This window comes from Protobothrops mucrosquamatus, unplaced genomic scaffold (genome assembly GCF_001527695.2).
Source record: "Protobothrops mucrosquamatus isolate PMUCROS unplaced genomic scaffold, P.Mucros_1.0 scaffold4675, whole genome shotgun sequence".
NCBI classification, from domain to species: Eukaryota; Metazoa; Chordata; class Lepidosauria; order Squamata; family Viperidae; genus Protobothrops; species Protobothrops mucrosquamatus.
This window is the reverse complement of record NW_015390571.1, coordinates 1-16,128: the sequence shown is the minus strand read 5'-3', so window position 1 is coordinate 16,128 and position 16,128 is coordinate 1. Positions and strand designations below refer to the sequence as shown.

Below are 16,128 nucleotides of genomic sequence, written 5' to 3'. Positions count from 1 at the left end.
AGGAGAAGGGGGGGTGGATATTGACAGAGGCACTGTGGCTTCCCAGGGGGAAGGTAGCATGTAGAATAGAATAGAGCTGGAAGGGACCTTGGAGGTGGTCTAGTCCAGCTCCCTGCTCAAGCAGGAGAACTTACACCATCTCAGAAAAGTGAATGTCTAGTCTCTTCTTAAAAATCTCTGCTGATGGAGCGCCCACGATTTCTGGGGGTAAACTGTTCCGCTGGTTGATTGTCCTCACTGTCAGGGAGTTTCTCCTTAATTCCAGAGAGGGTCCAAGACAAGGGGCTGCGCAGTCCTGAATTGGATGGTGGGGTGAGAAAAAGGTTCAGAGTAACCACACCCTGAAATAGGGTACGTCTGTTAGTTTGGAAGGTTATAACTTTAGCCTGGCAAGATTCTGTCTATTAAGTGTAAGCAAATACAGAACTGGATTTGAGTGGATCTCCCTGTGTTATCACTGGGGCTTGGGCCTGACACTTCACTTACTATATTGTTTCTATAAGTAACGGGTTCTTGGTGCTCTCTGAGCTTGCTTGTTTTCTTGCAGACGTTGTGTTACCCAAACTAAGTAGCATCATCAGTGTACTGCTACTGATGATGTTACCTAGTTTGGGTAATGAATCGTCTTCAAAAAAAAAACCAACAAACAAGTTCAGAGAGCACCAAGGACCCCTCATTTCAACCCCTGAGCTACAAATATTCTCCTTTATTGGTTCTGGAAGTAAGCCTTACAGTAACTCTGGCAGGTGGTAAGTCAGTTGACTGCAGCTGGAAGCTGTAGATCAAATCAGCTTACCTGCTACAGGTATGTTCTGAGCAGAGGTAACCTTTATTTGAGGACTCTCCAGTCCAAGCTTACTTTTCACGGTACTCTACAGAAAGCCTGCTTAAGACATGGACTGCTTGTACTCAGCCCCTTCTAAGTGACAGTATGCTCAAGAACAGGGGTCTTCAAACTCGGCCCTTTTTTGACTCATGGACTTCAACTCCCAGAATTCCTCAGCCAGGCACGCTGGCTGAGGAATTCTGGGAATTGAAGTCCATGAGTCAGAAAAGGGCTGAGTTTGAAGACCTCTGCTCAAGAACCTCTAACTCAGGGGTGTCAAACTCAATTTCACTGAGGGCTGCATCAGCATTGCAGTTGCCCTGGGGGGGGGGTGCAGGTGGGTGTTGCCAGAGTGGGTGCAGCCTACTGGGTGGGCGTGAATGGAGTGGGTGTGGCTACTGGGTGGGCGTGGCCAGTTCTACATCATTTGCGTCAAGGGTGCCTATGGGGGCCTGGGCAGGAGTGGGACAGATCTGAGGGTCTCTGGCAGAAGGGGGTGGGATTGGGGCAAGTGCCAAGGCATGGTCCACCAGGGCAAGTACCAAGATGGCCACCACAAATTGTACATTGGCTCCTGGCTGGCCTGGGCCAGGGCCAAGGCAGCGGGGGCCGTTCCCTCACCTTTTCCAGGATGGCTTCGCGGGCCACATGAAACCACTTCGCGGGCCGCATCCGGCCCCCGGGCCTTGTGTTTGACATGTCTGCTCTAACTATATAGCTGTGGATTGTGTAAGTACAAGTAGTCCCTGTTTAACAACAGAACGGAACGGAACAGAACAGAATAGAATAGAATTCATTATTGACCAAGTGTTATTGGACGCAGAAGGAATTTGTCTCCGGTGCAGAGGCTCTCAGTGTACAAACAAGCAACAAGTGATAAAATCATGATCATAACCATAATACAATCATAAATTTCAACCGGGCTCTGACCTGGTAGAGAAGAGACTTGCTTGTTTTTTGTTGTTGTTGTTTTTGCCATGCAGCAGAAGCATCCTTCTACCTGAGCAGGTGAGCCCACCCTGCACTTCCTCACCCCAAATAAAGTTGTCTCGTTTTCATGACAGGCCACTGCCATCCTGATTGCTTGACCTGCAACCAGGCATTTGATGGCTGTGATGCCTGCCGAGATTCCACCAAGTTTCTACTGAAGGGGCGTTGCGTTGACAGCTGTGGGGCTGGCTTCTATCCAGATGCTGGCCTTTGCGTAGGTAAGATTAGCCTCCAGCTTGCTGTGTGATATTGAAGCTTTTTTTGCTTTGTAGATGATGCCCAGACATTTCAAAAGATGCCCATGGCTTCTGAGTGTTAAAAATCGATAAGATTATTCTGAAGATTTGTGTCTTTCTAAAATGCCCTTTTATTGCTCTCTTTCTCCTCTAACGGAGTTCCCCAAGACAGTTCCAAACAATAAATATAGCAATACATGGAGAATATTAAAGCCCGGAATCAAATATTTAAAACAAACAGCATAATCGGGAAGACGAATTCTCACAAAAGCCTGATAGAATGGCAACAGTAACTGATTGTCTAACTTCAGTTAAATCAAATCAATGTTTATTGCGGTCATAGACCAGTGTACTGTACCAATCTTCAATATACACTTGGGTTGTCAGCAATAAATTATCTTTTTTTTTTTTTTTACCGTTGCCAATACCTGGGGGTTGTTTGAAATCCCTGATCAGCAACTGCAAAGTTGGGTCATGGATCCCAAAGATCTGACTCAGAGGAAATCGAATCCGACTCAGTTCTTTACAATCTTCTTTTTGTTTGTTTTTTTATTTCCTCCCCTGCCTCGGGCAGCTTGTAAAGAGATGTGCTCGACTTGTACTAATAAATTTGGATGTACTTCATGCCAAGCTTTGCTGCATTTGAAGGATGCCCAATGCGTGACGTCATGCGGGAAAGGGTTTTTTCCGGGACCTCTCCAGTGCACAGGTAAGAAATACCTGTGTTAGGTAATCTGAACTCTACCCATCTCTGAACAGAAACATGAGGTAAAAGAGAGGTTGAATAACAATGAATGAAATTGCAAGAAAAGATAATGCAAAAGTCCACATGCTTCCTTATTAAATTCTTAGCACAATGTTGGAGCTTCTATATCTGGCTTGGCATAAAGTGGTTAATAAAACCAGCCTATCTCACCTGTACCTTTCCCTAAATTCTCTTTAGAATAGGATAGGATAGGATAGGATAGAATAAGAATAGGAAACAATAGAATAGAATAGAATAGAATAGAATAGAATAGAATAGAATAGAATAGAATAGAATAGAATAGAATAGAATAGAATAGAATAGAATAGAATAGAAAAGAAAAGAATAAGAAAGAATAGAATAGAATAGAATAGAATAGAATGAGAAGAAAGAATAAGAATAGGAAAGAATAGAATAGGAAAGAATAGAATAGAATAGAGGAAAAAATAAGAATAGGAAAGAATAGAGTAGGGTAGGGTAGGGTAGAATAGAATATAGAATATAGAATTAATACAATACTTTATCAGCCAAGTGTTAAAGGCACCCAAGGAATTTGTCTCTGGTGCATAAGCTCTCAGTGCACATGCAAAACAACAAAGTAATAATAATCATAATATCAAAACAATAATAACCATAGTAATTATACCAATAAGAGAAGATAGTGGAACAAGTGAGACGGACAAAAGTAATACAGGGTTAATATACTGTTCAGTAGAGTGATGACACAAGGATAAAAACTTTCTCTGGGTCTCCGTTGTTTTGGCATGCAATGCCCTGTAGCCTTCTTTTCATCCTGAGGGGATGAAAAGAAAATTAATTAGTTAATTTAGATGGGGGAAAAAAAGTTAATTAGTACCAAACTGATTTCCATTAAAGGAAAGAACCTTTTTGAAAGCCCAGATCAAGTCAGCGCTAGCCTCTTTAAAATTATTCCAAAGCTATCCAGTGCTACTAAAAACCAGCCATGAGAAAAAGAGTGTGTGGGTGGGTAGGTGTCAGGGACCCCACCGTTCATCATTTCGTTTAGCGCCAGCCATTTTATCAGCCTTGCTAAAAGATTAGATTTGGTCTCCTTGCATTTGAACAGTGGACTCACCGTGGCCTTTTCGCTGGGCTGACCCAAATTCTTTTGGCTTGAGTTTGCAAAAGCTTGCGAGAGCTTGAGCAGACATAACTCATTTTCACTGGAGGCTTCTGGCATCCTAGGAATTTCAAATGGGTTTTGGCAAGGGCTGAGGGGAGAGGGGGAGGGGAAGATAAAGAAGCCGTGGTTTATACCTGCACACAACAGGAGACAGAAAACAGATCAGAAAACAAGAGAAAGGCTCGTGTCAAATCAAGTTTAGATTTGCTCATTTTTAATATTGTGCATGATACTGTCCCGTGTTTGTCAATTCCTTTTTTAATAATAATTTTATTAAACACTGGAGGTTTTTAAGAAGAGACTGGACAGCCATTTATATAATAACAATAACAACAACAACAACAACAACAACAACAACAATAATAATAATAATAATAAAAGTTGGAAGGGACCTTGGAGGTCATCTAGTCCAACCCCCTGCTCAGGCAGGAAACCCTATACCATTTCAGACAAATGGCTGTCCAGTCTCTTCTTGAAAACTTCCAGTGTTGGAGCATTCACCGCTTCTGTAGGCAGGTTGTTCCACTGGTTAATTGTTCTGTCAGGAAGTTTCTCCTTAGTTCTAGGTTGCTTCTCTCCTTGATTAGTTTCCATCCGTTGCTTCTGATGTAGGGATTCCTGCCTGAGCATGGGGTTGGACTAGAAGACCTCTAAGATTCTATTCTATTCTATTCTATTCTATTCTATTCTATTCTATTCTATTCTATTCTATTCTATTCTATTCCTAATAACTTATTTCTATTCTATTCTATTCTATTCTATTCTATTCTATTCTATTCTATTCTATTCTATTCTATTCTATTCTATTCTATTCCTTTTCTACTCTACTCTACTCTACTCTACTCTACTCTACTCTACTCTACTCTACTCTACTCTACTCTACTCTACTCTACTCTACTCTACTCTATTGTCAAGAATTACCTATAAGAAAAAGCAGGTGACCTGCATGTAGTTTGGACTTCTGCAATTCTGTGCTGAATAATTTTCTTGCTTCCCTCTGGATTTACAAGTTCTACACTTCTACCTAAACATTTTCAGGTCCATTACCAAATGTTCACTGCAGGAAGAATGAGAAGCGGGCTGTCCATCTGCCAAATCATTTTCCCTTAGTGTCTCCTTAAAGACTGTAATCAGGCGTAGAGGCCGTTAAGGCTGGCTGATTGAGAAGTTACGATTCACAGAGAAGCGAGCATCTTTAGGACAGCTGTCTAGCAAAACTGACCAGGCTTTTCCAGGAATCTCCTTTCGTTTGGGAAGCTTCCCTTTTAGGAAACATTTCGCTGCCTTTGAAACCGTAATGTGAAGTATCCGCAGCACTTAGAAAATGAGAACAAGGATTCCATCTGCTGCTTCTGTGGCAATTTGCATGATGCACGAATTAACCTTCAGGATGCAAAGCCAGAGACCAGATGCCACTTTGGCACTTGTGCACCAAACTAAAGTAACCTGAAGGAAAATGAAGAACAGGAGTAGAGTAGAGTAGAGTAGAGTAGAGTAGAGTAGAGTAGGATAGGATAGGATAGGATAGGATAGGATAGAATAGAGAATTATTAGGAATAGAATAAAGAATTATTAGGAATAGAATAGAATAGAATAAGAATTATTGGAAATAGAATAGAATAAGAATTATTAGGAATAGAATAGAATAATTAGAATAGAATACAATAGAATAGAATAGAATACAATAGAATACAATAGAATAGAGAATTATTAGGAGAATAGAGTAAGAATTATTAGGAATAGAATAAAATGAGAATAATTAGGAATAGAATAGAATAGAAAGAATAAGAATTATTGGGAATAGAATAGAATAAGGATTATTAGGAATAGAATGGAATAGAATAGAATAGAGAATTATTAGGAATAGAATAGAGTAAGAATTATTAGGAATAGAATAGAAAGAATAATTAGGAATAGAATAGAATAGAATAGAATAGAATAAGGATTATTGGGAATAGAATAGAATAAAATAGAATAGAATAGAATAGAATAGAATAGAATAAGGATTATTGGGAATAGAATAGAATAGAATAGAATAGAATAGAATAGAATAGAATAGAATAGAATAGAGAATTATTAGGAATAGAATAGAGTAAGAATTATTAGGAATAGAATAGAATGAGAATAATTAGGAATAGAATAGAATAGAGTAGAATAAGAATTATTGGGAATAGAATAGAATAAGGATTATTAGGAATAGACTAGACTAGACTAGAATAGAATAGAGGAGAGGAGAGGAGAGAATACTTTATTGGCCACGTGTGATAGGCCCAGAAGGAATTTGTCTCTGTTCATAAGCTCTTGGTGTTCATGCAAAACATTAAAAATAATCATAATCATAATATCAAAATAATCATAATAATTATATCAATAAGAGAAGACAGTGGAAAAGATAAGCAGGATAATAGTAATACGGCCCTACTACCTGGGTAAATATCCTCAGACATAAGACAATGCCTGGGGGATTTATGTGCCTAGCAGAGTGATGACACAAGGGAATCAACTGTCTCTGTGTCTAGTTGTTTTGTCGTGCAGTGGCCCTGTAACAAGAATACCGAGGGGAGGAGTTGAAAAGGCTTATGTCCAGGTTGTGAGGGGTCTGTAGTTCATATACGTGTAATTAAGTTTGCATATATTAAAAAGAAGGGCTCTTTGATGAGGCGGCAGGTAGTCCTCGACTTACAATCGGTCGCTTAGCAACTGCTCAAAGTTACAACGGACCTCCCCGGGGTTACTTATGACCTGGTCTCAAAGTTCTAATGGCCGACACACCTCTCCTGTAGTCACATGACTGCACGTTGGGCGCTTGGCAAACAACCTCCATTTACGACCTTTTGCAGCCTCCTCCTGTTTTACAACAGTTTCACCAAAATCAGGAAGTTACACCTGGATTTTGGCAGAAGCGGTCCATGGAGAGCCGTTGGTTCGCTTAACACCCTCCACAAAAAATGGTCGTTAAATCGTGTCGGTCACATGGGTGACCCAGTTCACGACTGTCGTGCCATACATGATGGGCGGGCTCCATTGCGGTCGTAAGTCGAGGACTTACCTGTATGTCTTGGGTTCCGTTGCGGTCTTTTACGTTTTGTGCTTCTTACTCCTCTTTGAAATGTAACCTGTGATTCCCTCCAGTCATCTGGAAAACAGCTACGGCTTTCATTTTATTGCCGATTTTATAGCTCCCTGCATCCCTATTTGTATGCGTGGGAATTTTTCCTCTCATCTTTTCTCTGGGGAGTTCCAGTAGCTTGCTGAATTCTGCTTGGTTGCCCTTTCCATCGTAGCAACAAAACTCAACAACAAAGCACTGAGTTTCAGAAAGGGCTCATAACTCATACGTTCCCCTTTCTCTCTTCCACGTTCTGCTCTATGACTTGAGGCCCAAACAGCAAAGAAGCAGATCAAACTAACATCCTTTTGATGTTGCGTGAAAACAAAAGATAATTGACCCAGCGCCCGGGCGTACTTTTTAAGAAGGCTGCAATTCTGGGAAATAAGTATTAATTATTATCCAACAAAGAGACCTCTACCACATTTCAGTACCTAATCAAAACTCTAGAGACTCCCGGAATGGAAACAGGGAAGGGATATTACAGGCAACCTGCTTTCCACATGAATAGGTACAAGGTGTGGTGGTGATTTACCACTTTGCCGTTACCTTTGGTTTCTGTTAAAATATACCTGCACTTTGCTGCTAGAAAAGATATTCAAATAAATGGCTTGAAATAATAACGATGCAAAAATCATCCAATCAAACTCAAGCATCGAATTTGCAGTCAAACTCCTTCCTTCCTTCCTTCCTTCCTTCCTTCCTTCCTTCCTTCCTTCCTTCCTTCCTTCCTTCCTTCCTTCCTTCCTTCCTTCCTTCCTTCCTTCCTTCCTTCCTTCCTTCCTCCCTCCCTCCCTCCCTCCCTCTCTCCCTCCCTGCCGTAGGCATAGCTTAAACTTAAGTCATATATTTTCAGGAACCAAATTCACTTCCCATTCTTTCAGCAAAAGTCCACTCCTGGTGAGCTCTTATCTTTTTACAATTCGGCAGTTTAATTTAAATGAGTGAAAGAATAATTCCATTATGGCTACAGTTAACCTGTTGAGAATCAAAAACTCAAGTCAGCTTATTCCAAAAATGCTGATACTCTCTCACAGCTTTTCACCCGTATTCTTCCTTCTCTTGATTTAGAATATTTTTCAAAGAAACATTTTCCCCCTCCCAAGTTGTTTTATTGGCAACTTTTCGAGGGCCAGGGCATTCATTTAACAATTTATGCATGGCTTCAGGTCTCAATTGCTAGTATAGAGAATAGTTAGTTGCATGTCTGTCTGTCTGTCATCACTTCAATCAACCAACCAACCAACTGACCAGCCCTCCAACCAGCCATATAGTACAATACGTTTTGAAATGTATCTTTTAAAAAGATAATAATAAGGTATTTATAGGTAGCTGAGGGCATTGAAGGGCTATGTTATGTGACCAAACGGTTAGATGCAATGTTTTAATTTCTTTCTCTAATTGTTTTTGGAGAGGCAGTTTGAAGGCTGCTGCTTCTTTTTTTTACTCTGCTGAGTGTATCTGGGCAACTCCAGAGGACAATTCGCAGAATCCCTTTCAATGGATGCATGTCTGGTCCAGGAGTTACATCTTAAAGATCTCTGTGGGATGGGAGGAATACAGACTCCGGGGTTCCTGCTGTTCAGACTGAGATAGATAGATAGATAGATAGATAGATAGATAGATAGATAGATAGATGGATGGATGGATGGATGGATGGATGGATGGATGGATGGATGGATGGATGGATGGATGGATGGATGGATGGATAGACAATTAGATGATAGATGATGGATGGATAGATAGATAGATAGATGTTAGATGATGGATGGATGGATAGGTAGATAGATAGCTAGATGTTAGATGATGGATGGATGGAAGGATAGATAGATAGATAGATTAGATGATGGATGGATGGATGGATAGGTAGATAGATAGATAGATAGATAGATAGATAGATAGATAGATAGATAGATAGATAGATAGATAGATAGATGATAGATAGATAGAGATAGATAGATAGATAGATAGATAGATAGATAAATAGATAAATAGATAAATAGATAAATAGATAAATAGACAGAGAGACAGATGTATGTATGTTAGATGATGGATGGATAGATAGGTGGATGGATGGATGGATGAATGGATGGATGGATAGATGGATAGATAGATGATGGATAGATAGATAGATAGATAGATAGATAGATAGATAGATAGATAGATAGATGATGGATAGATGATGGATAGATGGATAGATAGGTACATGATAGATGATGGATAGGTAGGTAGGTAGGCAGGTAGGTAGGTAGATAGATGATGGATGGATAGATAGCTAGATGATAGATGGATAGATAGATAAGTAAATAGATAGATGATGGATGGATGGATAGATGGATAGATAGATAAATGATGGGTAGGTAGGTAGACAGGCAGACAAGACAGACAGACAGACCACTGAGGCCTGGATTGAACCAGTCGATTGACAAAGAGAAGTGGATAAGGAAAAGCCTGAGTTACAATTAGGTTTCCTCTTGTAAAGGAGATTCTTTTTCCATGACCCGAAGCCACTTTGTGGCGTTTCATAACCTGTTTTTCTCTCCTTCCCTCCACCTCTCCCTGTGTTTCCCACAGGCTTTCTTCTAAAATGAAGATGATTGTGCAAACCAATTTGCTATGGTTCTTTCTTCCCTGACAGATATTTCTTTCAGAGAACTGTGAATTAATTAAAAAAAGGCGAAACCGGAGATTTGTAGGGAACATTAACCGCTCAATTATTATTCATGAAGTCCATGGGTGCCTTTAGAATTGGGGTTCAGAGACAGAGAAAACTTCACATCTTAGAGGTGAGCAACAGAGTGAGACTCACATCTCTGACAGGGCTGCAACAGGCTAGGGGTGCGAGTCTCCTAATCAAGGCTGCAGACCCTTTCTCAAACCACGAGTTGCATATTCAGGTAGTCCCCAACTTACAACAGTTCGTTCAGTGACCATTCAAAGTTACAACGGCGTTGAAAAATGTGACGATCGTTTTTCACATTCGCGACTTTTGCGGCATCCCCGGGATCATGTGATCAAAATTCAGATGCTTCGCCACTGATTCATATCTATGACCATCGCTGTGTCCCAAGATCCCCTTTTGCGACAAGCAAAGTCAGTGGCGGAAGCCAGATTCATTTAGCGACCGTGTGGCTGACTGAACAGCTGCAGTGATTCACTTAACAGCTGTGGCAAGAAGGGTCATAAAATGGGTCATAAAACTCATTTAACAAATGTTTCACCTAGCAACCCCGAGCTGCAGATATTCTCCACTGTTGCCAGCTATTGTGTTTGGTTGTTTAAATACACCGTCCAGAATCTTGTAGATTGAGCACACTGTACACTCTGCAATTCGGTCAATCAATCAAGGTTGGCATTTGAGCAGGCACATAAATCTTCATCGCCCTTTTGTTCTTTACAGAATACAGGTGCTCCACAATTTAGGTCCTGCAACTTGCAAGAACTCTTTCCCACCAAGCATATCTCACAAAGCACATCTTCTACAGTACATCCCCCCCTCTTTATCCTGTGCCACTCCCCTTTGTGGTCCATCCCCTGCCTCACTTTGTGACGGCGACAAGGCCAGAAACTGCCTTTGATCTGGTTCCCAGGCACCTGCCTTTAAAACACTGCCGGGCAGGTAATCCTCAACATTCAACTGTAGTGGAGCTTGCCTATTACCGTCGTATGTTGTGACGGTTGTAAATGCTGCGTTTGTTAAGTGAACCCATTGCTAAGTGGCTGGTTGTAAGTTGAGACTACCTGCAGTTTTTTTTTAATCTGGACCAGACTGAGGCGACTAAGGTTTGATGCTTTAATTAGTGTAGGGAAGGGATTTGATTTTAAAGGTGTCTTTTATATCAAAGACTGATTTGAATCCTAATATTAGAGAAGGATAAAAGCATCATTTATGCTCGTTAATGCAGGTTTAGAAACTTTGTTTGACATTTGATGGATATGTGTTTTAGGCCATAGATAGGGGTCTTCAAACTTGGCCCTTTTATGACTTGTGGACTTCAACTCCCAGAATTCCCCAGCCAGCATGCCTCGTTGAGGAATTCTGGGAGTTGAAGCCCACAAGTCATAAAAGGGCCAAGTTTGAAGACTCCTGCCATAAATCCAATAGTTTCTGCCTTCTTTCTGGTTTTATTTCTCTATTGGTTTTTGTTAAATTCGGTTATTGGGTTTTCTTGGTTTTCTTTTCATATATTTTGCTTTTTTCTCTCTCTCCCTGTTTTGTATTTCTTTCTGTGAAGCAAATAAATAAACACACTTAGAAATATAGCCAAACCTAGATGGTACAGAAGCTTAATAGCTTTCCTGGTTGCAACCCTGGCTAATCGCCATTTCTGCTAATAATTCTGCTTTTAAAGTGTTGTAGTATTTCATCGGAGACATTTGCTGTGTCTTCTGTGGCTGATCTTATTATCTCTTGGGCAACTTGTGTAAAAATCACCCTTGGAGGCCTTTGGTTCAGACATTGCCTAGACTGAAATCTGCTTAGCTTTAATAAAACAGCCAGATTTGAGCGCCCCCCCTCCCCAAGACTATAAAATGATAAGTTTAGCATGATTGCAATGGAGTGATGTTCCACTTTGACCCCACTTTCACAATTTATTGTTCTAGAGCCCGAAGGTAAACTACTAAAGGACTGATCCTGGTTGTAAATTAGGAATTTAGGGTTTTCCTCCCATCTATGAATTTACATGGGTGGGTATATCCCTCAGCTTCACACCCAAGTCAGGATGATATTTTGCCTCTCTCGTAAGCAGATACGTGCCTGGCTGGGGAATTAAAAATAAAGTTTAGAACATTTGGATGAGCACGGGTATAATTAATTAAAAAAAAAAACAATAGCTAAAAAAAGCTCTGATGTAAATTCTGGCAGCACAGGACTTAACATGCCACAATCATTACAAGTGCCATAAATAAAAATTTCCTTGTTCTCCCCCACGGCTTTCTAAATATGGCCTGCAGTCTGTGATCTCCCTTTATTTCATGGAATGACATTCAGCAGGAGATACTGCATTAACCTTTCCAGGAAACACAAAAACTATCCGTTGGCCCTTTGGTATATTCAGAGCCACTCTTCATTCCTCCTGGGCCAGAGTGCTGAAGGATTGATTTTGGCCAGCTGGCCTTTTGTGGCCCTCAAACCTATTTTTAAAAACCAGGAGTATTTAGCATGTTAATCAAGAGGGCATTGGTTTAAAATGCACAATGCCTAGGAACAGAAAATTTAAAAATCCATCCTTCCTTCCCCTCCCCTCCCTCCCCTCTCTTCCTTTCTCCCATCCATCTATCCACCATTTTCCTTCCTTCCTTCCTTCCTTCCTTCCTTCCTTCCTTCCTTCCTTCCTTCCTTCCTTCCTTCCTTCCTTCCTTCCTTCCTTCCTTCCTTCCTTCCTTCCCATCTCCTCTCCTCCCTTTCCTTCTCTCTCTTCCTCTCTCCCATCCACCCATCTTCCTTCCTCCCTCCCTCCCTTCCCTTCTCTTCCTTTCCCTTCCCTCTCTTCCATCCACCCATCTTCCTTCCTTCCTTCCTTCCTTCCTCCCTCCCTCCCTCCCCTTCCCTTTCCTCTCTTCCATCCACCCATCTTCCTTCCTTCCTTCCTTCCTTCCTTCCTTCCTTCCTTCCTTCCTTCCTTCCTTCCTTCTTTCCTTCCTTCCTTCCTTCCTTCCTTCCTTCCTTCCTTCCTTCCTTCCTTCCTTCCTTCCTCTCTGCCAGAGAGAAGCTCTCTCAGGATGGGCTCCAGTACGAGTCCAAAACCTCGGAAGACAAAACCTTTAGTCCCGGTGACCGATTCTGATTGGATCCTGCAACATTATCCTGGGATACATATATTTCATTCCCAAAACCATGTCTTGGAGGGCATTTTGAAAGCGTGTCAAAGTGAGGGCCAATCTTACTTCTGCAAGGATGATGTTCCACAGAGAAGCAGCCATCACAGAGGAGGCCTTTCTTTTTGGTCCCACTAGATCAGGGGTGTCAAACTGCTGGCCCGCAGGCCGGATGCGTCATGCCGCAACCGCGCCCACCCCGTAGCCGGCAATGGAAAAAAAGTCACGATACATCGCAACACATCACGTGACGTTGCGAGTTTGACACCCCTGCACTAGATGGAGCTGCTTAAGGGAGGGGACCTTAACATCCCCTGCCTCCCCACTCTGGTGGGTCAGGTAAATGTAACTGGGAAAAGAGTGGGCCTTCAAATAACTTGGCTCCAGGCCATGTAGGGCAGAGGTCACCAACCTTTCTTGGTTGGCGGACTGGAGGGAAAGAGAGGGGGAAGTATTTTATGCACGCGCGCATGAGGTGGGTGAGCATGCGCGTGATGCAAATGGGGCGGGGCTAGCGCTTGCGTGATACTTGCTAGCCCTGCCCCGTTCTTGTGCACAGTGCCCTGTTTCTGTGCCCCGAGGCACGGTGGCATCCAATTTTTGCGCCCTGAGGTGCGGCATTGGCCCAATTTCGTGCAGCGCAGTGATGCGGCATCCTGTTTTCATGCACCAAGGCGCAGTGGCATCCCGTTTTTGCACCCCTGTTTTTGCACTCTGGCCTGTTTTTGCACTGCGCGGTGTGGCGTCCTATTATTGAGCTCCGCGGCGAAGTGGGGGTGTGCGCGCGCACTGGCCAGCCTGTCCCGTGGCCTGGTAGCCCGCAGCCCACAGCCTACTACCAGGCCGCGGCCCACAGGTTGGGGACCCTTGATGTAGGGCTTTAAAGGCCCCCCCCCCAGGACCTTGAATTGGACTCAGAAGCAAATCGGCAGCCAATATAGTATCTATAAGAGAGGTGATATATCCGCAAATCCAAGCTTGTATAGAACCATGTGGGTCGCTGCCTTTTGAACCAATAGAAGCTTCCCAATACTTTTCAAGGGCAGCCCCATGGAGAGCGCAATAATCAAGACAGGAAGTGATGCGGGCACAAATAATCTTGGAGGAATGGCTATCTACCAGGGCTTACGAATATCAATTGGCCATCAGGAGAATGGCTGCATGGATTTCTTTCTAGAGCTGGTCTGGAAATGTTCTTTGTAATGTTCCAATTCACTTAAGACCCCTTTTCCAGATCTGAATCTCTCTCCTCCTTGTTTTCTTCTCCTCTCCCCCTTAATCCACCTAGGTGGTCTTCTTTGAGCTTTAAGAATAATTGAAGCCTGCTGAGTACAGTAAAGCAGACACTCTAATTGACTGGGAAATGTTTTCCTTTGCCTCCAGCTTGCCACGGATCCTGTGCTACGTGCCGGGGTCCCACGGCAAACAACTGTTCCACCTGCCGAGACCCGTCTCTTGTGTTACTGGAAGGCACGTGCGTGGCTAATTGTGGACAGCGGTTCTACGTTATGGATGGAGTTTGCAGAGGTAAGAGCCACCCCCATTGTGTGCAAAGTCTTTATTTCACCTATAAGCAAAGACAGCTGTTGAGATCCATGCAGCTGTTTACCCCATATCAGGGCGGGAGGGTGATAATCTTGGCTGTCTCTGTGTGTGTGTGTGTGTGTGTGTGTGTGTGTGTGTGTGTGTGTGTGTAAGCTTTCCCCCTCCCTCCATTGCTGTTGAGAGTACAAGTAGTCCTCGACTTACGACCACAACGGAGCCCCAAATTTCTGTTGCTAAGTGAGACATTTGCTAAGTGAGTTTTGTGCTCCATTTTACGACCTTTTGTGCCTCAGTGGTTAAGTGAATCGCGGCAGTTGATAAGTTAGCAGCCCGGTTGTGAAGTGAACCTGGCTTCACCGCTGACTTTGCTTGTCAGATGGTCACAAAAAGGGATCCCGTGACTCCGGGACACATAGCAACGGTCATAAAATATGTGTCAGTTACCAAGCATCTGAATTTTGATCACAGGACCACAGTGATGCTGCAAAGGTCGTGAAAAATGGTCCTAAGTTGCTTTTTTCAGTGCCGTTGTAACTTTGAACGATCACTAAATGAACGGTTGTAAGTCGAGGACTGCCTGTATGTGTGTATGTGAGTGTCTGTGGAAGAGGGAAAGCAGCAAACACACAAAATACACGAAACCACCCTTTTTTGAAGAGTTTTTCATGGTGCCTCCGATCTCTTCACAGCAGACTCGCCCACTTCTCCGTTGCCTCAGGTGAGGCATTCCTTTAACTTCATAGTCACTCTTCTGAGGGAAAACTTTGTTTAACCAGACAGCAAACATAATAATATCTGGAGTTAAGGGTGGATTTATTAGCAGAAGAGGGCCACACCTGCTAGCATAAATATTTGGTGTTGAACACCACTCCTTTTCAAGCCCTCTTGGGGAATTTTAATAGAGGCAGAACCATTGGGGAGTCACCCTCATACAGCATCAATGAAAGGATAAATGATTTTTTTTCACCCCGGGCATTCTAGCAGCGCCCAGTACAGGTAGTCCTCAAACTTATGACCACAATTGACACCCCAAATTTCCGTTACTAAGCAAGACAGTTATTGAGTTTTCTTGGTACGGTTGTTAAGTGAATCACGGCAGTGGCTAAGTCAGTTACATGGTTGTTAAGTGAATCTGGCTTCCCCACTGATTTTGCTAATCGGGAAGTTGCAGTAGGTGATCACATGACCCCAGGACACAGCAACCGTCATAAATGTGAGCCAGTTGCCAAGGGATGCTGGAACAGTCTTAACTGTGAAAAACGGTCCTAAGTCACTTTTTTCCATGCCGTTGTAACTTCCGATGGCCACTAAACAAATGGTTGTAATTCGAGGACTATCTGTAATGGAAAATGTAGACTTTATCCAAAGTCCTTTTGTACTTGACTTTTACTTATTGGTAACCTAATTGGAGTCTCCTCTTTAACAGCTTGCCATGAAGGTTGTGAAATATGCTATCCGGACCGGCTGAGATGTTTGTCCTGTGCTTCAGACCGTGTTCTGCTTGAGGGCAACTGCATGTCAGAATGTCCCCCTGGCTACTACGCAGATGGCTCTCACAAATGCAGAGGTAAGAGTCTTGAGATTTCGTTGTAAGTAGTTTGGAGCACTAAACTTTTTGTCCTCCAGTTATTGCCCAATTTCAGATCCTAGTAGTTCCAGCTTGTAGTAGTAGTAGTAGTAGTAGTAGTAGTAGTAGTAGTAGTAGTAGTAGTA

General features: G+C 42.6%; 1 protein-coding gene across 1 annotated transcript in view; it reads left to right on the top strand.

Annotated features, from left to right (window-relative positions):
* Positions 1-15,982, top strand: part of LOC107299210 (extracellular matrix protein FRAS1-like) — a gene marked incomplete at its 3' end in the record, with an annotated part of 40,566 nt that extends 24,584 nt beyond the window's left edge. The window contains exons 7-9 of the mRNA XM_015828576.1: positions 1,891-2,034; positions 14,254-14,397; positions 15,842-15,982. Coding sequence (XP_015684062.1) covers positions 1,891-2,034; positions 14,254-14,397; positions 15,842-15,982 — 429 coding nt within the window. The remainder of the gene's footprint in view (positions 1-1,890; positions 2,035-14,253; positions 14,398-15,841) is intronic.
* Between the last annotated feature and the right edge of the window lie 146 nt (positions 15,983-16,128).